Source organism: Trachypithecus francoisi, unplaced genomic scaffold (genome assembly GCF_009764315.1).
Source record: "Trachypithecus francoisi isolate TF-2019V2 unplaced genomic scaffold, Tfra_2.0 Contig01585, whole genome shotgun sequence".
NCBI lineage: Eukaryota > Metazoa > Chordata > Mammalia > Primates > Cercopithecidae > Trachypithecus > Trachypithecus francoisi.
In genome coordinates, this window is record NW_022681444.1 from 337,172 (window position 1) to 362,199 (window position 25,028).

The following is a 25,028-nucleotide window of genomic DNA, read 5'->3' on the forward strand; positions in this document are numbered from 1 at the left end:
GTGAGAAGAAGAGTAAAAGAAATTTATATAGTAATCAACAGTGATTGATTGAATATACCTTAAAAACCAAGCATACAAACGGCGGAGTAGGGTTAGAGTATAAAATCAGGATGAGATTCTGTGATGTACTGAAGAACTAATTAAGAATTTAAAGAAGACACACATATTTTAAAAAGAAAATAGTGGAAGTGGAAAAGACAGGTTGAGACATAGGAATAGGAAGATACTGGATGAAAAGTCATGGAAGCAGTAAAACAAACTGGATTACCATGTGAAACACTAAAAATGTGACCAATAATTTTGCTATTATTATTATTTTTGAATGAGTGATATTTTATACATTTATTCTCTTATTATTTTTATTTATTTATATTTTTGAGACAGAGTCTTGCTCTGTTGCCTGGGTTGGAATACAGTGGTATAATCTCAATTCATGGCAGTCTTGACCTCCCAGGTTCAAGTGATCCTCCCACCTCAGCCTCCTGAGTAGCTTAAGATGACAGGCACATGCCACTACGCTCAGCCAATTTTGTTTATTTTTTTGTAGAGGCGAGGTCTCACTATGTTGCCCAGGCTGGACTCAAACTCCTCGACTCAAGGTATCCACCTGCCTTTGCCTCCCAAAGTGCTGGGAAAACAGGTGTGAGCCACCACACCCAGCTTGGCTATTATTATTTTTACTACTACTATTATAAGTCTGGCAAAAGATAATAAAGTTCTGAACTAGGTACTGCAGATGAAGAATGTGAAGTCTGTTTGCAGGTATGAGAGAGAAGAAAATGGATTTTCAGCACGGGCACTAATTGAGGGTGGAATGGCAATGAAACCAGTTTTTTCTCTGACTTTTTTAGTCTAACTGCTCCCCAGCAAAGTATTCTCAAAAGCTCCCCCCTTTTAGCTAAAAAGCTCTATTTCAGGTATGGACAAGCTGAACATATTTCCTAGAGTCTCCCAAATTATCTTGATGTGAAATTCTGTATATGGAACTAGTTCGACTGGGTGCAAACAGCAACTTTTTTCCTTAGGACTCCTGTATCCTCTCTCTAGGCCCTTCAAGAGGGGAAAAAAACTGAGAAAAGAAGCATGTTTCTGCTCTTTTCACTGCACACACACTTATCTTCTATCACACTGCTGCTGCTTGTAGAGCTCATTATGTACAGTGCCCATGCTAACCACTGAGGAAAGGAGACAACAATAAAGACATAGACCATGGGGGTTACACCTATGGAAGGTAGATAAACATTTAATAAACAGATCATGGGCCATAGTTTCTGTAAAGTATTTTTATAAATAAAGTTTACAGCCATGCCCAATTTATGCATTGTCTGCGGCTGTTTTTTGCTACAATGGCACTGCTGAATGGTTGTAACAGATTCTGTGGCCCACAAAGCCAAAAATGTTTGCTATCTGGACTTCATAAAGAAGTTTGTCAAGCTCTAAAGCAGGCCATTAATTAATTTTATGTGATAGTGTGAGAAAGAGGAAGCTGGTTACTATGAAGTGTTGGGGCAATTACCCTGAAAAAGTGAAGGATGAGCTGAACAAAGGAAAGGTCTCAAAGGCAAGGCTGGGAGTAACAGCATTATGTAAAAGACCTGAGGTGGGGAAGAGCACAGTGCATACCATGAACTGAGAAAAGGTCAGTGTGGCTTGAGTACAATTAGTGTTGTGTAATGAGATCAGAAAGGCAGGCACAGATTAGATGATGGAGGGTCTTGGAGGCCACAACACCCATTTTATATCTTAATCTACAGGACAATGAGAGCCTATCAAAGGCTTAGGTGAAGAAGGGTGGTTATGAGTAAATCTGTGCTTTTAAAATATTTGTTTTGAGGGAAATAATGGGAGAAGGGGTGGACAGCAAGAGATTTAAGACTAGTTAGAAGGCAACAAGGGATCGAGAAAAGGGGATGACAGCTTGGATCACAAGAAAGGAAGGAAAAAGAAAGAATTGAGAAATATATAGAAAGATGAATTGGCAGAATTTTTTGACTGATTAAGCAGAAAAAGCTGAAGGAAGGACAGCTGACAAAGATGATTATTATAACATAGCATATATAACAGGCTGGATGGCTAAACAGGGTACATGAGGTGAGTACAATGGAAGGCAGGAGGAGGAGATACGGGAGGAGAAAATTAGCTCAGTGTGTTTAAAGTATCCAAAAACAAAATGAATATGTCCACTAAGAGTTGATAAGACAGGGCCAGGCGCGGTGGCTCACGCCTGTAATCCTCGCACTTTGGGAGGCCACGGCACGCAGATCACTTGAGGTCAGGAGTTTGAGACCCACCTGGCCAACATGCTGAAACCCTGTCTCTACTAAAAATACAAAACCTGGCCGGGCGTGGTGGTGGGCGCCTGTGGTTCCAGCTACTCGGGAGGCCGAGGCAGAAGTATCGCTTGAACAGGGGAGGCAGAGGTTGCAATGAGCCAAGATCATGCCACTGCACTCCCCTTGGTGACAGAGCAAGATTCCATCTCAAAAAAAAAAAAAAAAAAAAGTTGATACACTGGCCAGCAGAAGTAGAAAGGCTGGGATGAATTTTTTGGTGAGGTCTCAATAATGAAAGTTTTGGTTAAAAAACAAAACAACAAAAATTGGATAATAGTATTAAACCTTATATACATTAACTTTTATGTCTCGGTTAAATGGACATAGAAAAAGAGGTTACCCACAGGAGAAGAGAAAGAATACACAGGGAAAAAGAATGTTAAAAAGACCAAAAGTCATAAAAAAGATATATATCTGCTTTACCATTATGCCTGAGACTTTGCTGCTAGGTTTAACTGAATCTGAGTAAATAAGACTGAAAGTATTTTCATTCTCCACAGGTGCCCAGTAGAAATATGGATTCCAGCTACAAAATGGTCTCAAAATATGACCATTGAGTGAGGGTCTAAACACACGTATGTTAATCTTGTACCCAGATCTTACATGTTTTGTTTTGTTTTGAGGCGAGTCTTGCTGTGTCCCTCAGGCTGGAGTGCAGTGGTGTGAACACACTTACTGCAGCCTTGACCTCTGGGGTTCAAGCAATTCTTCCACCTCAGCCTTTTGAGCAGCTGGGACCACAACTGTGGGCCACACAGCTAATTTTTAAATTTTTCTGTAGAGACAGGGGTCTCCTTATCTTGCCCAGGCTGGTCTCAAACTCCTGAGCACAAGCAATCCTCCTGCCTCAGCCCCTCAAAGTGCTGGGAATATGAGCTATGGTGCCCAGCCCCCTTAACTTGCATTTTTGAAAGTCATCACAAACTTCAGGACTGTATATAACACTCCCATAAAAATCAAAAATTAAACCCATATAAAAGAGAATTTTCGACACTTACTTTTCAAGCTCTTCCTGAGAATGGGCAAATGTACAATTTGTTCCTCGTGGACAACCCCCTTGCTGTCGCAGATCTCGGCACATGCTAGTCTTGTATTTGCTGTTTGGCTGAGGCTACAAAAATGGAACACATTCAATGAGTGGCAAAGTGAAGATTCTATTTGTAATTCACTCTAGGAAGTTCAGAACTTTATAATTACACCTTTAATTCTTTTTCACATTAGGTAAGTAATTCTTGTGCTGAAACAACTAATATTCCATTGTTTCCTGTTGTGAGTTATGTGACATAACCCTGAGTTGGCACTTTACATATTCCTTCTGAAGATTATTCGAAACTGGCTCAAATGTTATTATGTCCATTTATTCATTAGTTAACAGAAAGCCCAGAAAAAGAAAGTATTTTTTCATCAATTTATTGCTGTCTTAAAATTCTGCTACCAAAATCAAACAATTTTAAAAAGCATTTTAAAAAGCCGAAAGCTTTATCTACTTAAACTTTCTCAGAAAAGGTAGAATACAATTCCCCCAGAAGTGAAAAATTACCAATTCACTTGTCAACTTGAGGGTACAACTCTCAGGCTTAAACCATTTGAGTTCACACAATGCGGCAGAATATTAAAATTTCACTATGACTTCTACAATTTGCATCAAAATCTAAGATATTCTTATTCTTATGAGCCTAAGATGAAAACATTTGCTTTTCAGTCAACATTTTAAGTTATAATGTCTCCTAAGAATGAGGAAAGAAGAGTACAAAGTGTGGGTTTGAGCCCAGCTCTAACTGACAGCACAATCTTTTTTATTTTTTATTTTTATTTTTGAGACGGAGTCTTGCTCTGCTGCCCAGGCTTGAGTGCAGTGGCGCCATCTCGGCTCACTACAAGCTCCACTTCCCAGGTTCACGCCATTCTCCTTGCCTCAGCCCCCAAGGAGCTGGGACTACAGGTGCCTGCCACCACGCCTGGCTAATTTTTTGTATTTGTAGTAGAGATGGGGTTTCACTGTGTTAGCCAGGATGGTCTTGATCTCCTGACTTCATGATCTGCCCGCCTTGGCCTCTCAAAGTGCTGGGATTATAGGCATGAGACACTGCACCCACCCCCTGACAGCACAATCTTATATTATTTAACCTCTTTGGGTTTCAGCTTGGACATAGCAACTACATTGCAGGTGACTATCAGGATAAGAAATAATAGATGTAAAACACTGAATGTAGTGAATGGCTCATAATAACTTAATAAACAGAAGTTATTAGTATAAAGGATTATATCTTAACTTTTTATTTTATTTTATATTTTTGGAGACAAGAGTCACTCTATCGCCCAGGCTGGAGTGCAGTGGTGCTATCTCGGCTCACTGTAGCCTCCATCTTCCAGGTTCAAGCGATTCTCCTGACTCAGCCTTCTGAGTAGCTGTGATTACAGGTGTCCACCACCATGCCTGGCTGATTTTTATATTTTTTTTTTTTTTTTTTTAGTAGAGACGGGGTTTCACCATGTTGACCAGGCTGGTCTCGAACTTCTGGCCTCAAGTGATCTGCTCACCTCGACCTCCCAAAGTGCTGGGATTACAGGCATGAGTCACTGTGTCTGGCCAGGATTATATCTCAATTTCTAAAGTACATTGAAAATTCAAATTTCAGCTGGGCACGGTGGCTCACACCTGTAATCCCAGCACTTTGGGAGGCCGAGGTGGGCAGATCACCTGAGGTCAGGAGCTTGAGACCAGCCTGGCCAATATGGTAAAACCCTATCTCTACAAAAAATACAAAAATTAGCAGGGCATGGTGGTGCTTGCCTGTAATCCCAGCTACTTGGGAGGCTGAGGCAGGAGAATTACTTGAACTCAGGAGGCAGAGGTTGCAGTGAGCTGAGATAGCATCACTGCACTCCAGCCTGGGCAACAGAGTGAGGCTTTGTCTCAAAAAAAAAAAAAGAAAAGAAAAAAGAAAATTCAAATTCCATAAATTTACACATATAGAAATTCAATAGAGAAAAAAAGTGACAATTTCCCACAGTAGAAAAGAATTAGACAAAAAGTTTGGAATCAATTGTCTACATTTGGTCAAAAAAATTCTGTAAGGAAGTATACTCACACCTAAGATACCCTCTAAACTCTTGCTGTGCTATAAAATGTTACCAAGTACACTAAAAACTGGGTTTCTCCCAAAAGAACAGAGATGATAAAAACTTGAGTCACATACTGAGTCCAATTAACAAAACAGCTTGTTAAGATGTTCAGGATGAAACTGAGTTAGAGATAATAGCAGTCAGAAATGTACTAAATATACTTACCTGAGGGGTCTCATGGCCTTTTCTACTATAATTTTGTATGAAGTCCACAAGGCCATGAACTACTGTTTTAACAGCTACCATTGCATTTTCTAGCTGCTCCCAAGTTGGTGAAACAGCATCTAAAATAAGCCACCAAGGGCATGGGGGTTGGGGGGAGAAGAATGTTAGCAGTAATTCTCTTGTATTATTCACCTCGAAAGTAGAAAAACATATAAGCAACTGAGCATGTTCCCACATACCTGGATTAGGGTCTATGTTTGCAAGAAGCTCTAAATGAGGTCTCAGTCTATTTAAGTTAGCTGGGTCACCTGTTCGTTGCAAAACAATTGTCAATTCCTGGACACTCTTTGCAAATGACTCTGGAGACTGTAGCTAACAAACAGAAACGAAAATGCTTTTTACTTTGGTTCTTATGACACATTTATATTCAAATACTTTCAATTTTCAACACATTTAATAGGTTTTCAAGTGTCTTCAGATTCCACAGTAGGACTATCAGTGATGAATTAAATTTTCACCTCAGAATCTGCCCTATGAAATTCATCATTAGACACTTAGAAAACTTATAAGCTGTATTAACTCTTCTGAGGTCAGAATATAGATAAGCTCGAAACTTTGTAAGCCTCACTGCTTTTACGCTAGTATCATGTATTTGTTTCCCTGTTGCATCCCTTTATTTTGCAAGTAAAAAAATAAAAAGAAAATAAGGATAATTTATAAGAGACTAACATTTAAAAACACAGGAATCTCCAACTGTTTGTGTACAGACTCTTTAGAATATCCTATTACTCTTCAACATAACAGCAATGGTAGAACATCAGCATCTCTAATTTCACAAACCTTATCAATGATAGACTGCATGTGTGATTTATGAGCCAAATCACCATACAAAAGAGAGGACCACTGTTCAGGTGAAATACGGAGTCCTGCTTCCATAGCAATATGAACAATTTGGGCATCATGTTCCCTGCGTAACGCTTCATAACTCCGAAATTCTTCCTTCAGTTGCATTAAGGAAGAGTCTTCGTCTCTTTTGGTAACCTAAGAAATAGAAAAGAGAAAAAGAAACTCATCAGAATTGGTCTGTGCTTTCTCCCTTCAACTGATTCGTTTATTTTTTTTTTCACGGAGGCTGGGGGATACTTACACATCAGACACAACACAAATAAAGTACAAAGATAAGATAATGTCCTGACCACAAATTCTTTCTGGAACAAAATAGAACTTACGTAACTAAATACATAATCCCTGCCTTCAATGATTTCAGCCACTGGTAAGAAAGAGAAACTTATAAGTGGAAAATTACAGTAAAAGTGCTATTATAAGGCTTGATGGCAACAAAGAGGAAAAGGAATTAAATTAGCGAGAAGAAAGGGATTTCAGAAAAGGCTTCTCCCAGCTGAAAGCTACATGAATTGATTTGTGCACAATAAATATGAGTTTCCTGAGCAAAGAAAGGTGAGGAGGCCGGGGGTGGTGGCTCATGCCTGTAATCCCAGCACTTTGAGATGCCGAGGTGGCCGGATCACTTGAAGTCAGGAGTTTGAGACTAGCCTGGCGAACGTGATGAAACCCCATCTCAAATAAAAATACAAAAATTAGTCGGGCGTGGTGGTGGCAGGCACCTGTAATCCCACCTACTCAGGAGGCAGAGGTTGGAGTGAGCTAAGATAGCACCATAGCCCTCTAGCCTGAGGGACAGAGTGAGACTCTGTCTCAAAAAAGAAAAAAAAAAAGAAAAAAAAGAAGGGGGAGAAATAGAATTTTTAAAAGAGCACCAAGTGGTGAAATAGAAACATGAAAAAGCAGAGCACATAGGGTTAAGGTATGATACAGGCTAGAGAAGAATAATAGAGGGCATTATATACTACGGTAGGAAATTTGGATATTATCATGAAGGGAATGTGAACCCACTGACTTTTTTTGCAGGGGTGGGGATGGGGAGGACAGGGGATGGGGAGGATAGGGTCTCACTTTGTCACCCAGGTTGGAGTGCAGTGGCATGATCTAGGCTCGCTGTAGCCTTGACTTTCTGGGCTCAAGCAATCTTCTCGCTTTGGCCTCCCAAAGTGCTGGGATTACAGGTATAAACCACTGTATAGGGCTGATTTAGGATTTTTAAGCAGAGAAGTGACATGATTCGATTTATGTTTTAAAAAACATCACTTTGGTAACAGGAGAGGATAAAGATAGACAAGCAAGGAATCCAGCTAATAGGTACGCATATATTAGCACTACCACATGATAATTAAGAAATTTTCTTGGGAGGCTGAGGCAGGAGGATGGCCTGCGCCCAGGAGTTCAAGGCTGCAGTGAATTATGATGGCGCCACTGCACTCCAGCCTAAGCAACAGAGCGAAAGTCTGTCACTTAAAAGAAGAAATTTTCTGCTACCCCAGAAATTATCATCAGGGTATATAGCTTTAATCTCTACTTAAGTAATAAAAACTATATATCAAAAAGTTACAGAGTTTTACAGGGCCTAGTGAAGTTGTGTGTGGAATCAGAGATTTATTTAAATAGTTGTCCTAAGAGCATGAAACTAAACACTATGACTATGAGGCAGATAGTGTCCAAGTCTCATTAGTGGAGTTAAATGAATTAATTCCAACACATTTCTATTACCAATTACCTGTTATCTCAAACTAAGGGGTCTGCCAAGAAAACAGTTTTCTGTCTGTACTATTTTCACTCTTGGGAGCTATAAAACCAACAAAATAACCTAAATAAGCTTTGGTTTCAAATTTAAATGTTTTACTTTCATAGAAGCCAATAGGCCTTTCTACTTCCAAGTACATGAGACATTCTCAAGACCCAGGCAGCAACCTACATTCTTGGATCACAAAAACACTTTAAGGATTCAGCTTGCTTTCAGTATCTGTTACTACCTGCTAGCCTATTAGACAATGAAACTACATTTTAAAATATATTGGGGTTCTTCCCTACCCTTTCCACTAAACAAAAAACAACATCTAAAAGCAGAGTGGACCAATCTCCTCAACCTTCCATTTCCTTGTTGTATCTGAGATAACATGTAGGCCATTTTCAGATTAAAGGTATTAATCTAATCACTACAGATAATGAGATAACAAAAATAATAATGGGTTACAAAGTTTATATACTCCTTATGAAGTTTTCAATATAGTTCCTGATTTCCTTTTAAGACACTAAATGTAAAGAAATTAGGCTTCTGCAGTCCACTTTTACTTGATAAGAGTCAAGTTTACCAAATGATTTCCTTATGTTCTTTCTGTTACTGACATCTTCACATATATACTCTTATTTTGCCAACAGATAGTAACAGGTACTACCAAAAGGTGGTACCGCAGATGCATTCAATGCAGAAGGAGTTTCCTCTCAACTCTTGTAAGCATTCTGCATTGCTAGGGCCCCTAGACTGGGTAACACGAATTTCAGGAAGTATCTGTCTCACAAATAGGCACGTCTTTACATAGATACTTAGTGCTTACCTTAAAACAAGAAGCTCGATACAGTAGTTGCACAACATGACCAATACTTGTTTTTGATGCCTGAGGAAATCTTGGTTCTAGTCTCTGCACAACAAAAAGTACCAGAACTTTCCTTGAGAGGGCAGAACCATCTTCCAATGCCAGTAATACTAGCTTCAAGGCCTCTTCTTGCATAGCTAAAAATATTAAAGGAACATGAGTTCATGACAAATGAGGAACCCAGCAGACCATGTGTGTCACAGACATCTTTGGGTATTAGAGTTTATAGTGGCCCATTACCCATAATCTATATTTAATCAGCACAAAGAGGACATCACACATACATAGTTTATTTAAAAGGTAATCAAGCAAAATAAAACATACTTTCCAAAAATAAAACATTCTTCCACTAAATACCAATCAGAACACAAGTTAACAGAACTTAAAGTATCTTCTGTATTTAACAGTCAATTAGATGATGATAAGTTTAAGGTAAAAAAAAGTCATTTATAAAACACATAGCTAGCTGGGTGTGGTGGTTCACGCCTATAAATCCCACCACTTTGAGAGGCCAAGGCAGGAAGACTGTTTGAGCCCAGGAGTTTGAGACCAGCTTGTTAAGTATTTAAAAAATTAGCCAGGCAGGCCGGGCGCGGTGGCTCAAGCCTGTAATCCCAGCACTTTGGGAGGCCGAGACGGGCGGATCACGAGGTCAGGAGATCGAGACCATCCTGGCTAATACGGTGAAACCCTGTCTCTACTTTAAAAAATACAAAAAAAAAACTAGCCGGGCGACGAGGCGGGCGCCTGTAGTCCCAGCTACTCGGGAGGCTGAGGCAGGAGAATGGCGTAAACCCGGGAGGCGGAGCTTGCAGTGAGCTGAGATCCGGCCACTGCACTCCAGTCTGGGTGGCAGAGCAAGACTCCGTCTCAAAAAAAAAAAAAAAAAATTAGCCAGGCATGGTGGCATGCGCCTGTGGTTCCAGCTCTTGAGAGGCGAAGTGGAGGATCACTTGAGCCCGGGAGGTTAAAGCTGTAGTGAGCTGTGATCACGTCACTGCACTCCAGCCTGGGTAACAGAGACGGACCCCATCTCAAATAAATATATAAAAATTAAATACACAGTACTACTCTGACAATGATATGCAAAGGACCCACAGCAGGCTTATAATAAATGGTATTGTTTTCATGCATGAGACTGTCACTTTGCCTGTTAGAACTATTTTACATATAATTTAAAAAATATTAGCCTCTGAATGCAAAACCCAAAGAAGGTATTAATTTCATTTATGTTGCTTTATAGCTAGGAATATATAGTATAATCTGAAGTTAATCATTAGAGAAAGTCAGATTTCTAAATTAAGAAATATTCTGAGGCTGGGCACGCTGGCTCATGCTTGTAATCCCAGGACTTTGGGAGGCCGAGGCGGGCAGATCACCTGAGGTCAGGAGTTCGAGACCATCCTGGCCAACATAATGAAACCCTATCTCTACTAAAAATACAAAAATTAGCTGGGCATGGTAGTGTGCATCTGTACTCCCAGCTACTCAGGAGGCTGAGGCAGGAGAATCCCTTGAACCCGGGAGGCGGAGGTTGCAGTGAGCCAAGATTGCACCACTGCACTACAGCCTGGGGACATAGCGAAAGTCCATCTCAAAAAAAAAAAAAAAAAAAAAAAATTCTGTAAAATAAATAGCCTGTATTCTTCAAGAATATGTGTCATGAAAGTTCCAGAATAAAGACGACAAAAAGGCCGGGCGCGGTGGCTCAAGCCTGTAATCCCAGCACTTTGGGAGGCCGAGACGGGCGGATCACGAGGTCAGGAGATCGAGACCATCCTGGCTAATACGGTGAAACCCCGTCTCTACTAAAAATACAAAAAACTAGCCAGGCGAGGTGGCGGGCGCCTGTAGTCCCAGCTACTCCGGAGGCTGAGGCAGGAGAATGGCATAAACCCGGGAGGCGGAGCTTGCAGTGAGCTGAGATCCGGCCACTGCACTCCAGCCCGGGCGACAGAGCAAGACTCCGTCTCAAAAAAAAAAAAAAAGACGACAAAAAAGAGACATGACTAGAACATACAGAAAGTGATCTTGAACTGGATCTTACACTTGAAGGAAATAAATACTATAAAAAATATTTTTGGAATAGTTGACAAAACTGGAATATGAACTACAAATGGTATATAGTACTGTATTGTATCATTCATTTTTAAAAATTTAATGAATGTAATAGTTACATAAGAGAGTATCCTTGTTTTCAGGAAACACACTGAAGTATTAAAGGAAAGGAGCATAAAATAAGCAACCTACTCTCAAATGGTTCAGAAGAGAGGGAAAAAATAACAAATATGGCAAAATATTAGAAACTGCTGAATGTTGGTAAAGAATATAAAAAAAATTCTCTGCATTATTCTTACAACTTTTCCACAAATACGAAGTTATTTCAAAACTACAAATTACAAATACATGGTTATCAATCAAAACAATACAGCTTAAGAGCTGAAAGATTATCTGGATTCAAAATACAAACCCTTTTTCTAAGTGAGGCTACTGAGGTCCAGAGAAGTTAAGTGTTTAAGCCAAGGTAACATATCTAGTTACCAACAAAATTGGAACTATAATGGCAAAAACCACAATTACTTTTGCACCAATCTAAAGGAACCAAGGACTTTAAAAAATTTTTTAATTTTGTCTTTTTTTTTTCTTTCTTTTTTTCACCTCCCAGGGTTTCTCTGCTAGCAAGGACTTCTTTTAAAAACTGAGATAAAATTAACCATTTTAACTGCACAATTCAGTGGTATCTACTATCTTCACAATGTTGTACAACCATCAACTCTGTCTAAGACATTTTCATCACCCCAAAGGAAACTCATTGCCATTAAGCAGTCACTGATCATACGCTCTATACACAGCCCTGGCAACAGTAGGCTGTCTGGTTTCTTTCATTTAATGTGGTTTTTTTTTTCTTTTTTTTTTTTTTTTTGAGACAAAGTCTCGCTCTGTCACCTAGGCTGGAGTGCAGTGGTACAATCTTGGCTCACTGCAACCTCCGCCTCCTGGGTTCAAATGATTCTTATGCCTCAGCCTCCCGAATAGCTGGGATGACAGATGTGCACCACCATGCCCAGCTAATTTTTTTGTACTTTTAGTAGAGACAGAGTTTTGCCATGTTGGCCAGGCTGGTCTCAAACTCCTGACCTCAACTTATCCACCTGCCTCAGCCTCCCAAAGTGCTGGGATTACAGGTGTGAGCCACCGCGCCCGACCTAATGTAGTATTTTTGAAGCTCATCCACATGCAGCATATATATGCATTTATTCCTTTTATGGCTGAGGAATAGCCTATTTATGGACATAATACATTTTGTTAATCCATTTATCACTTGATGGACATTTGGATTGTTTCCACCTTTTGACTATTGTGAATAATGCTGCAATAAACACATGTATACAAGTATTAGTTTGAATATCTGTTTTCTATTCTTTTGGGTATACATCTAGGAATAAAACTGCTGGGTCATATGGTAATTGTTTAACTTTTTAAGGAACTGACAAATTATTTTCCAAAGCAGCACACCATTTTACATGCCCACATTCTCCACATTCTCATCAACATTTGTTATGTTCCATTTTTAAAAATTATGGCTACTCCCAGCATTTTGGGAGGCCGAGATGGGAGGATCACTTGAGGCCAGGAGTTCTGAAGTTACAGTGGGCTAAAACCGTGCCACTGCACTCCAACCTGAGCAATGGTGCAAGACCCTGTCTCTAAAAAAATGAAATAAAATAATGGCCAAGTGGGTATAAACAAGTATGTCACTGTGATTTTGATTTGCATCTCCCTAATAACTAAATACACTCAGGATTTTTTCATGTGCTTGTTAGCCATCGTGTCTCTTCTTTGGAGAAATGTCTATTCAAGTTATTTACCCACTTTTAAATTAGGCTGTCTTTTTGTTTCTCAGCTGTAGAAAAAAGAGATTTGACACCTAGTCTAGTGCTTCTTTAAAAGTAAGCATCAGAAACATCTAAAGGTAACATTCTTTAATTCTGTATAAAAGTAGATTTTTGAAGTATTTTAAAAATTTGTATAACGGAAAATTTTAAACATACATAAAAGCAGAGATAACATGCACCCATAACACGGCTTTTGCCAGTCAGGTTTCATCTACTTCTTGCTCATTTTTGTAGTTTACTTTGGCTGGAGTATCTAAAAGTCCCAGACAATATATTACTTCATCCTTAAGTACTTCAGTATGTAATTCTAACAGATAAGACTTAAAAAATTGTTTTAATATAACACCACTATCACACCTAACAAAAGTAATATATTTTCTTTCTTTTTTGAGACAGGGTCTTGTTCTGTCATCCAGGTTGGAATGCAGTGGCATAATTGCACTCACTGCAACTTCCACCTCCTGAGCTCAAATGATCCTCCCGACCACAGGCATGTGCCACCACACCCGACTCATTTTTGTAGAGATGGAGTTTCGCCATATTGCCCGGACTGGTCTCCAACTCCAGGACTCAAGCAATGCGGCGCCTAGGCCTCCCAAAGTGCTGGGATTACAGGCATGAGTCATCCCACCCAGCCACATTATTTTCTTAATGTGATCTAATATTCAGTCTGTTCTATTTTCTCCCATTGTCTCAAAAATGTCTTCTCAAAGTATCCAAAGTTCACATATTGCTTTTGATTGATGTATCTATAGGCTTTAGAAAAAAATCTGTATCAATTCTCCACCATCCTCTAACCCTCTCATTTAAAAGAAAATCCATTTGTTAAAGAAAAATTTTTCTGAAAAGTTTCCCACGTTATAGATCTGATAATTTTGCACTGACAATATTTTTAATTTTTTATATATTATTATTTTTTGAGACAAGGTGTTGCTTTGTCACTCAGGCTGGAGCACAGTGGCATCATCACGGCTCACTGTGGTCTCAACTTCACGAGCCTCTGATCTTAGCCTCCTGAGAAGCTAGGACCACAGGTGCATGCCACCATGCCCGGCTAATTTTTGTATTTTTGGTAGAGATGGGGTTTCACCATGTTTCCCAGGCTGGTTTCAAACTCCTGGGCTCAAGTGATCTGCCCGACTTGGCCTCCCAAAACTCTGGGATTATAGGCATGAGCCACTGTGCCCAGCCTATAATATTTTTAAGTGTGGTCCTCTAGCCTTCTTAATTCATGTAAAGTTTGTTTGCCGCCAAGGGCACCTCTTATTCCATGCATCCATGCATCATGTCAAGATATACACAGTACAGGCCTATTTTTTTCACTTTTAGTAATGCTAAGATTTATCAGTGGGTTCAGACTTTATCCATTTATTATAAGTTTCCCCAGTTACCTCTCATCTAATGGGTTTAACAGTCATAAATAATTCTTGCTGAAGCCCATTAATACATATGGGGATGCAAAATTGTGATTTTTCTAATTGTATCATTTTCTAAATGTATTATTAATTTGAATTCAGCTAAAAGAGGAAACTTTCCTCAATATGTCAGAATCGTACCTGAAATTGTTTGTACATATTGTGTTTCAATGCATTAGAGTCATTCATTATGATGTTTAAATTGCCCCACTTAAATCTAGTAGGAGCTCCTTCATGTTCAATTCTTTGTCCTCTCAACAAAATTGTCTCTCCCTTATCTCTTTCTCTGGGGGTCAACTGATCCTCCCACCTAAGCCTCCCAAAGTACTGGGATTATAAGCTTTTTTGCTTCCCCTCTCCCCACCCAGCACATGACTTCCTATCCCAGGACTGGAATAAGGCATTTACCCAAAGAGCCCTGCCTCTATTTAGTGGGAAATGGTATATATGAAAGCCCACAATCTGGGTGTTACGGTTATTCATCACTTCTAAGCATTTTCAGTGGACAGACCATGGACATTGGCATTTTTTAGAAAGAGAAAAACAAATGAGTCTGTATTAAAATTGCCAATTCAAATTTAAGGCTGCAGGAGTTTTACTTAAATCTTTGATTTTATACTTGTATCTTTCTTTCTTTTTTTTTTTGAGATGGAGTTTTGCTCTTTCACCCAAGCTAGAGTGAAGTGGCATGATCTTGGCTCACTCAACCTCTGCCCCCAGGTTAGAGCGGTTCTCATGCCTCAGCCTCCCGACTAGCTGAAATTACAAACACCTGTCACCATGTCTGGCTAATTTTTGTATTTTTAGTAGAGATGGGTTTTTGCCATGTTGGCCAGGCTAGTCTTGAACTCCTGACCTCAGGTGGTCCACCCGCCTTGGCCTCCCAAAGTGCTGGGATTACAGGTGTGAGCCATGTGCCCGGCCTTGTATCTTTTTTTTAAAGGCTGAAAGTCTTGATTCTGGTGGCATTAACATAATTATTTGCTTACCTGTTTTATGCTACTGTGTGTCTGTTTAAGTTTCTAAATAACAATACCAGTACAATTCTGAACAATATGACAAATGAATATAATTCAGGATTTATTGTATATTCCACTAGGGATATAAAAGTCAAAACACTGTGTTCTAAAGTAACCTGAAATAATTCATTCTCGAATGGATATGCTACCAACTTGTTTTAGCTTTATTTTTAGGTATTATTTTAATCATTTTAAAATAAATTTAAAAAATATTTAAAGTTGTTTTATAATTACATAAAACATTTATGTGGTTCCAAAATACAAAACAAGATAGAGTTGACAAGGTATAGTTTCTGTCCCTGTCTGCTTTCCCTTGATTCCTTGTTCTTCTACATACTGGTATTAGTCTTTTTTTTTTTTTTTAACCATTGTTTCTTTTGGAAAATTTAAACGAATAAGTTGGATTTTCTCCCTCCTTCTCTTACTTAGAAAGTACTATACTGAGCACATCATTCTGGACCTTGCTTTTATTTTTAACTTACCAACATATCTGGAGGTCACACCCTAGCAGAATATATACTTCTTCCTCATTTCTTTCGACAGCTGCATAGTACTACACTGGAAGGATATACCACAGTTTATTATACTAGTACCTTATTACGCATAGGCATTCAGGTTGTTTCCAGATGTTTGCTATTACAAATAGTGCTTTTATAACTTTATGCATTCTATACCTTCTGTTGTCTCTTTGGGATAGATTCCTAGAAGTGGGATTGCTAGACCACAGGGTAAACACAGAGGTAATATTTTGAGATGTTGCCAAATTCCTCTCTTGCACCACTTTGCATGCCCATGACTACTGGATGAGAGTACCTCACACCCTTGCCAACAGAATATATTTTCAGACTTTAAGATTCTGCCAATCTGATAGGTGAGAAATGGTATTTCTTGCATCTTTTGTCAATCTTTCAATTGGTTGTTGGTCTTTTTCTTCTGAATTTTTAGACATACCGTATATATTAGTTATATTAGCCCTCTGTGTACATTTGTTACATAATTTATATTTTCCCCAGTTGGTCTTGTTTTTCCTTTGGTTATAATTTTTTTGTGATGTAAATTAAACATAAAAATTATACAGTCAAATATCAATTTCTCCCCTTATTGTTTCTAGATTTTGAGTTAAAGTTAGAAAAATGTTCCCTACTCACAGGTTATACAGAAATATATTCTTTTATTGGTTTTTATTACCTATATAATTTATTTTTATTTTTAATAAGGATTTCTGACGTTTGTAATTTATATAGTTTATAGAGAATAAGAAATGCATCTAAGTTTGTCTTTTTCCACATTTTGATCTAGTTGTCCCAATATCATTTATTAAAGTTTCCTTTCCAAAAATAAATTCTACCCGAACTGTAGTTCTAAATCACAAATTTCAAACAATAAACCTTCTAGAAGAAAACACAGCAGGGTATTTCATAACCTTGGTATAGGTGAAGATTTTTTAAGACAGAACATAGATAACACTAATCATAAATAATTATCCCCTAAAAACGATTAAGAGTTTAAACACTTTTTTTCAGACGAAAAAACAGCTTACCTTTCTTTGGTTTATTACGTGTTCAATCTTAGGCCTCTAACTTGGTTTTCTAATTTGTAAAACTGTAGCTATATTGCCTATCTTGACGGCAATTGAAGCTTAAATGAGAAATTTGTTTTAAAACACAAAAACACTGTCTATCATATAAATTAAGATTAGGCCGGGCGTGGTGGCTTAAGCCTGTAATCCCAGCACTTTGGGAGGCTGAGACAGGCAGATCACGAGGTCAGGAGATCAAGACCATCCTGGCTAACACGGTGAAACCCTGTCTCTACTAAAAAAATACAAAAAACTAGCCGGGCGAGGTGGCGGGCGCCTATAGTCCCAGCTACTCTGGAGGCTGAGGCAGGAGAATGGTGTGAACCCGGGAGGTGGAGCTTGCAGTGAGCTGAGATCCGGCCACTGCACTCCAGCCTGGGAGACAGAGCGAGACTCCGTCTCAAAAAATAAATAAATAAATAAATAAATTAAGATTAATAAAAACGGATTTATCTTGGCTGGGTGCAGTGGCTATAATCCTAGAATTTTGGGAGGCCGGACGGGTGGATCACCTGAGGTCAGGAGTTCCAGACCAGCCTGGCCAACATGGTGAAACCCTGTCTGTACAAACAATAGAAAAATTAGCCGGGTGTGATAGTGTGTGCCTATAGTTCCAGCTACTTAAGGGGCTAAGTCAGGAGAATTGCTTGAACCTGGATGTCGAGGCTGCAGTGAGCCAAGACTGTGCCACTGCACTCCAGCCTGGGTAACAGAGTGAGACACTGTCTCAAACAAAACAAAACAAAACAGCAATAACAACAACAAAAACAAATTTATCTTTAATTATATCAATATTTGTACATATAAAGACAGGTTGAGTCTCAGGATTCACCGAGCTCCAGAAATTGGCATCCTCAAGCCCCTTACTAATAAAAAAGGTAAGATAGTAACCTATCTTACCTGGCCCTAAAAACTGGCATCCTCGAGCCCTGACAGCGGCCCATAGATTGGCAGACAACTGCTGAGGGTTCTGGTGCTGTAATATCAGTTCTGTTACAGTTCTTTCTCCAAGGGAACGAGCTGCTCGCATGGCTCTTACACGACCTTCTTCCTCCACCAGTTGACAGTTTACAAGTGTCACCAGTTTCCTTTGCATTGGACGGCTCAGTGCACTCTGGTTCAAACTAGCTACACCTTTAGGAAAAGGGAAACAAAGGGAGCTAAAGTTTTTCCAATTAAAAATAAAAGTCAATTTTCATTATCTGTATTTAACGATTAAGCCATAATTCCTAATGAGTCCCTTGTAATGTGCTTTCATTTTTCTAACAGTATTGTTATTACATTAATATTATATTAATAAAAGCACTATTAAACAATGAATTCAAATACTGTACAAATTTCAAGATGCAGTGACTCTGGTAATTTTTTTTTTTTTTTTTTAGACAAGGTCTTACTCCCATTGCCCAGGTTGAGTGCAGTGGCACGATCACAGCTCACTGCAGCCTCAACTTCCTGGGCTCATGTGATTCTCCTACACCGGCCTCCTCAGTAGCTGGGACTACAGGCATGTGCCACCAAGCCTAGCTAATTTTTTGTATTTTTAGTAGAGATGGGCTTGGTCTCAAACTCCTGGGGTCAAGAAATCCACCCACCTCAGCCTCATAAAGTGCTCAAATTACAGGCATGAAGCCACCACGCCCAGCTTTAATTTTTTTTTTTTTTTTTGAGACGGAGTCTCGCTCTGTCGCCCAGGCTGGAGTGCACTGGTGCCATCTTGGCTCACTGCAAGCTCCACCTCCCGGGTTCACGCCATTCTCCTGCCTCAGCCTCCCGAGTAGCTGGGACTACAGGCGCCCTCCACCATGCCTGGCTAATTTTTTGGATTTTTAGTAGAGACGGGGTTTCACCATGTTAGCCAGGATGGTCTCTATCTCCTGACCTTGTGATCCGCCCACCTAAGCCTCCCAAAGTGCTGGGATTACAGGCATGAGCCACCATACCCGGCCCCAGCTTGAATTCTTAATGACAATATTGGTTATTTTCAGAAAATGGGACAAGGTAATTTTCTCAATCTATACATTTTTCAAGGCATTTCTCAAGCAAACTCCTTTTCCACAATTTAATAGCGTATCCACATCAAGTCATTCAAGGTAAATGTACCACCAAGCCCTACTTATCAGTAAAAATGCATTTTATGAACTTACCTTTACCTCCACTTAGTGGTTTTAAGTAGAGTGCCAAATCCTCAACGCATTTCTTTGCAACCTCATAGTGTTTATTCTCACCTAGATTACTTAACTTAATTGACTGATGATCTGGTACCTTAAAAAAAAAAAAAAAAAAAAAGAAGTGTTGCAGAAATACATTCATTCATGCAACTATTATTTATGTACCTGGTAATAATCTTGGTGAGTATAAAATTATAATGCATAGATAATACATGAAAGCCATTTAAGTAAAATTAAAGTCAAACACCTAGCCAAACTGCTTTCTACAAACCAAAAATAAGGCCAGTCATGATGGCTCAGGCCTGTAATCTCAGCGCTTTGGGAGGCCAAGGAGGCAGACAGATTAACTGAAGTCAGGAGTTTGAGACCAGCCTGGCCAACATGGTGAAATCCTATCTCTACTAAAAACTACAAAAATTAGACAGGTGTGGGGGTGGACGCCTGTAATCCTAGCTACTCAGGAGGCTGAGGGAGGAGAATCTCTTGAACCCAGGAGGCTGAGGTTGGAGTGAGCTCAGATTGCACCGTGCACTCCAATCTGGGTGACAGAGCGAGACTCCATCTCAAAATAACAACAGCAGCAGCAACAACAAAAAATAACATACTTAATAGCAGGAGTTGTGTGGATTAATGAAGAAAGAAAAGAAGCAGAAAGTTAACAGTATTATATCAATGCTAATTTCTTGGTGTTGGATGTTAACACTAGGTTAAGTTGCGGAAAGTTATACAAGTTCTCTGAATAGTATTTCTTGCAACTTTTTTGTGGGTCTGAAAGAATTTCAAAATTAAAGAGTGGAGAAAAAAGGCAGAGTTGTTTTTTCTTTTCCCCCCATAGCACTTATCACCTTTTCACTATATTATTTACTTAAGATAAGCATTATAAGATACAGTGTTTTCATTCAAAGATCAAAACTTGGGTAAAAATTGCAGCTCTGCTACTTCTATGAATGACCTCGAGTAAATTACTTAATTGCTCCAAGTCATAATTTCCGTATCTGCAAAATGAAGATGAAAATCTGTATTTTGTAGTGTCACTACAAACGTGCAATATAATTCAACAAATATTTATATTTATGGAGAGCTTACCATGCACTGGGCACAGTTATAGGTACCAGGGATATATCAATGAGCAAAACAGACAAAATGTTTTGCCCTTGTGGAGCTCACATTCTAGTGGAGAGTAGAAGAGGCAGCCAATCAATAAATTAAAAACATAATAAATAAATACGTAGTGTTTCAAGAGGTGAAATTATAAAGATAAGGGGGACTGGAAATACTAGCGAGGGGTTACAATTTTAATTAGGGTGGTCAGGACTGGCTCCTTGAAAACTGTGAGATGCGAATAAAGAATGTGAAGAGAGAGGCTAGGCACGGTTGCTCATGCCAATAATCCCAGCATTTTGGGAGGCCAAGGTGGGCAGATCACTTGAGGTCAGGAGTTCGAGACCAGCCTGGCCAACATGGTGAGACCCCATCTCTACCAAAAATACAAAAGTTAGCCGGGCATGGTGGCGCGCACCTGTAATCCCAGCTACTCGGGAGGCTGAAGCAGGAGAATCACTTGAACCTGGGAGGTGGAGGATGCAATGAGCCGAGATTGTGCCACTGCACTCCAACCTGGATGACAGTGAGAGAGTCCATCTCAAAAAAAAAAAAGAAAGAAAATGGAGACAGACTGAACATTCTAGGCAAAGGTAACAGTCACTATAAAAGCCATCAGGTGGCAATATACTTGGTATATCTGAGAACTGGCTAAGAAGCCAGTGTAGCTTAAGCAGAATAAGAACAGTAGCAGAAGAGGTAACAGAAGTCACATTGTAAAGACCTGTAGGCAATTTAAGGATCAGCTGAGATAACATTTACAAATGATATTAACACAGTACCCACTGACCTAGAGCAAATGCTAAATAAATGGTAGCTAGTTTTTTTTGCTTTTTTTTTGAGATAGGGTCTCACTCCCATCACCCAGGCAGAAGTGCAGTGGCATAATCTTGGCTCTCTGCAGCCTTAACCTCCTGGGCTCAAATGAACCTCCCATCTTACCATCTCAGCCTCCCAAGTAGCTGGGACTACAGTCACACACCACCATGCCTGACTAATTTTTGTATTTTTTGTAGAGATGGGGTTTCACCATCTTGCCCAGGCTAGTCTCGAACTCCTGGCCTCAAGCGGCCTGCCCACCTCAGCCTCCCAAAGTGCTGAGATTACAGGCGTAAGCCACTGGGTCTGGTGGTTAGCTAGTACTCTGACAAAAAGTTTATATTTTATCAAATCTAAAATGTTACTGTTTGCAAGAGACAACATTATTTTATACTCCATTAACAAAAATATATTGCCAATTAAATTAAGATACACTATCGATTGTAGATGCACCTTGATTTCATGGTGTGTAACTTGATTATAAACACTGAAAAGAGATTTTGTGCTTTACAAGGAGGACTTCAAATTCAAGATACTAAGGGAATGAATGAAGTATTTTGGTTTATTGGATTTTCTATCAAATCAGAAAAATAATTCCTTTTTGGCTTTAATATGCAGTACATGATGTATAGAATTTCATCTTCTTCGTAACCTGTAAAATGGGGATAATAACCACCTGAAAAGCTATGGTAAGAATTAGTAATAATAAATGCTGAATACTTACTGTCAAACCTAATGTAAAGTTGACCCTCATTAAATAGAAGTTATTTCAAATCTAGAGTCTTGCTTTGATTCAATAAAATAATTACAAACACGAATTCTATAGCACATGTTCTTTTTTTTTTCCCCTAATGTTCAACTCAAGCATCACATAGCTCAGAGGTGTCTTTTGGCTTCTGTGAGCCACACTGGAAGAACTGTCTTGGGCCACACATAAGATACACTAACACTAACAATAGCTGATGAGCTTAAAAAAAAGAAAGTTTACGAATTTGTGTTCGGCTGCACTCAAAGCTGTCCTGGGCTGCATGCAGCCTGAAAGTCAGATAAGCTTGATATAGCACATGGTCATAAGAAATCATGCAGAATTTATTACTGACACATTGGTTTTTGGTTTTCCATATAAACATCCCTACACAGACCTTATTTTTTCATTTGCACTATTATACAAAAAGTTAAGTAAGGTAAAAAAGAGTAACAACGACAACAGAAAAACCTGTTTCTGGTCAAAGCTTTGATTACATTTCTTTTCATATCACCTAGTGAACAAACATGTATGCTTATATAAAAACGTTTCTTATCCACCAAAATCACTTACATACATAAATTTTAGCTACAGAATTAAAGAAATATGTAACTATAATATAATCTATGGTTTGTATAAGGATATGACATTATCTAAAGAAAATATTTTGCAGAATACAATCATGAAAATCAGGTACACTGAGATTTATTTTTTACACCTTAATGATCACTAAACATACTTTATACCTATTACTGAACAAAGTTCAATAACTATTTCATGTAACAAATTATTAGGTTGCTGCAAAAGTAATTGCAGTTTTTGCCATTAAAGCCACGTAAGATGGCTGGGTGCAGTGGCTCATGCCTGTAATCCTAGCACACTGGGAGGCCGAGGTGGGCGGATCACCTAAGGTCAGGAGTTCCAGACCAGCCTGGCCAATATAGTGAAACCCTGTCTCCATTAAAAATACAAAAAAAATTAGCCGGGTATGGTGGTGCGTGCCTGTAGTCCCAGCTACTTGGGAGGCTGAAGCAGGAGAATCACTTGAACCCGGGAGGTAGGAATTGCAGTGAGCCCAGATTACACCACTGCACTCCAGGCTGGGAGACAGAGAGAGACTCTGTCTCAAAAAAAAAGGCCACATAAGATACACTAACACTAACGATAGCTGATGAGCTAAAAAAAAAAAACTAAATAAATAAATCACAAAAAAAACTCACAATGTTTTAAAAGTTTATGAATTTGTGTTGGGCTGCATTCAAAGATGTCCTGGGCCACAAGTGGCCTGAAGGCTGGACAAGCCGTTAAAATAATGGCAAAAACAGCGATTACTTTTGCACCAACCTATAGTAAAATCTTGAACACTTACCTGGGCTCCAACTAACTGGAGAAGTGCAAAGTTGACAGGAAGTACATCAATATCTGTGTTGATGGCAGTCTGGTCAAAAGGACAAGCTTTTCGATGAAGTTTATTCAAGCAGGTCTTGCAAACAGTGTGTGAACAACCTAAACTGATGGGTTTGTGCACATTCTCATCAAATTCATTATAGCAGATTGGACAGGACAGAAATTCTGTCCATTGAGCTGCCTGCACAGGCATTGTGGAAGCTGGACGCTCGGGTTAGCAGTCTAGCAGATCATTATTTTGCTGTGTAGTGTTTTTTAAGCTAGAAATGGACAAAAGTATGAATTAACCACATATTCATCATTCATCTTTCAAGAGTTAATTGCTTAAATCAACCAATGGCTTCAGACCTAAAATACTTCTGAATAATTTCATAACATTTGGATGTATTTTTTTAAAAATCTATTTACTGAATTAATTACATTTCTGAAATTCTGCACGGAAACAATACCTTAATAGTGTTCCTTTCAACTAAACTGTATTTATATTGGTTGCTCACATAATAATCATCAAAGCTTTTATGTTTTTTTCTCAATGACCACATCAAACAAGCAAATTAACTTTCCATATTCCATTTTTAGGAACACAAATTACTTTGGACTGCTGGGGTGTTTGTTTTGTTGTTTTGTTTTTTAAGTGTTTCCCTTGGATAACCAGTACCCCAAAACATAACAGCCAGGAGTTAGTGAACTTTGAAAACTACTCATCCAAATACTATTGTAGAGACTCAAGTGTGAAGAAAACAGCCTTGCCACCTGAAAGAAGAAATCTCTGACAAGACTTGGCTAGGAAGCAAAATGAGGTACTGAAAATCAACATATAAGAGAAGACTGTGATGAGTGAAAGATGATTAAGAGAATTGTTTGTTCATAAATGAAAGAATAATGCTGACCACAACCTACAGTGCCAAAGTAAAACCAACAAAAATTGTCTTAAAAATCGTGTATTGTTCATTACAATACTTCTGATAAAACTATATTATTTAGTGATTGATATACATAACCAAAACTGTAAAGTCCAATGAGGAAGACGTAGAAGAAAAAACATTATTCTAAAAAGTTATACAGGCATGATTAAAAACTGAAAAGGCATATATAAAAAAAAAAACAGTGAGAGAATTTTTCTTGTTTCTAAGATCAAAATATTCCTGCCTGGCATGGTGGCTCACACCTATAATTGCAGCACTTTGGGAGGCCAAGGCGGGAGGATCACCTGAGGTCAGGAGCTCGAGATCAGACTGACTAACATGAATAAACTCCATCTCTACTAAAAATACAAAATTAGCCACACGTGGTGGCACATGCCTGTAACCCCAGCTACTAAGGAGGCTGAGGGAGGAGAATTACTTGAATCTGGAAGGCGGAGGTTGCAGTGAGCCGAGATCACGCCATTGCACTCCAGTCTGGGTGACAGAGCAAGACTGTCTCAAAAAAAAAAAAAAAAAAGAAACACAATAAAGGCTAATAGAATTTTTTTGTTTGTTGGCATAATGGAGAATACTTTCAGTTATGTATTTTTTCTCTCCTGAATGTGACTACATTTTTAAACATCTAATTTCTGTGGAACTAATATATTTGGGTTGGTAAACATTCCTGTGAAATAAAGTATTGGTTGTTTAATTGCCCTAAATACCTAGATTTCTTGTTCACCAGAGAGCTTTTGTCAGACTTATATAAGTCTTGAATTGGAAGATAAAGAAAATCTGGGAAGTTTAGTGTGTTCAAATTAGTGTTGTTTTGCTACTAAAT

The 25,028-nt window shown here is 38.9% G+C and overlaps 1 protein-coding gene and 1 non-coding gene across 5 annotated transcripts in view; both read right to left on the minus strand.

Moving 5' to 3' along the window:
* RC3H2 (ring finger and CCCH-type domains 2) overlaps window positions 1–25,028 on the minus strand; it is a 55,563-nt gene that overhangs the window by 24,468 nt on the left and 6,067 nt on the right. For all 4 annotated transcript variants that reach the window (XR_004432056.1, XR_004432055.1, XR_004432054.1 and 1 more), the window contains exons 2-9: window positions 23,245–23,542; window positions 19,187–19,304; window positions 17,943–18,176; window positions 9,095–9,270; window positions 6,465–6,665; window positions 5,864–5,996; window positions 5,625–5,743; window positions 3,332–3,444 (exon numbers count right to left, since the gene is read on the minus strand). Coding sequence is in view for 1 of the 4 variants with exons in the window: in XM_033190371.1 (XP_033046262.1) it covers window positions 3,332–3,444; window positions 5,625–5,743; window positions 5,864–5,996; window positions 6,465–6,665; window positions 9,095–9,270; window positions 17,943–18,176; window positions 19,187–19,304; window positions 23,245–23,475 (1,325 nt within the window). In the remaining 3 variants the exon portion in view is untranslated. The remainder of the gene's footprint in view (window positions 1–3,331; window positions 3,445–5,624; window positions 5,744–5,863; window positions 5,997–6,464; window positions 6,666–9,094; window positions 9,271–17,942; window positions 18,177–19,186; window positions 19,305–23,244; window positions 23,543–25,028) is intronic.
* Window positions 6,083–6,193, minus strand: LOC117074022. Its single transcript, XR_004433496.1, has one exon. It is a non-coding gene; the product is annotated as a small nucleolar RNA SNORD90 (small nucleolar RNA).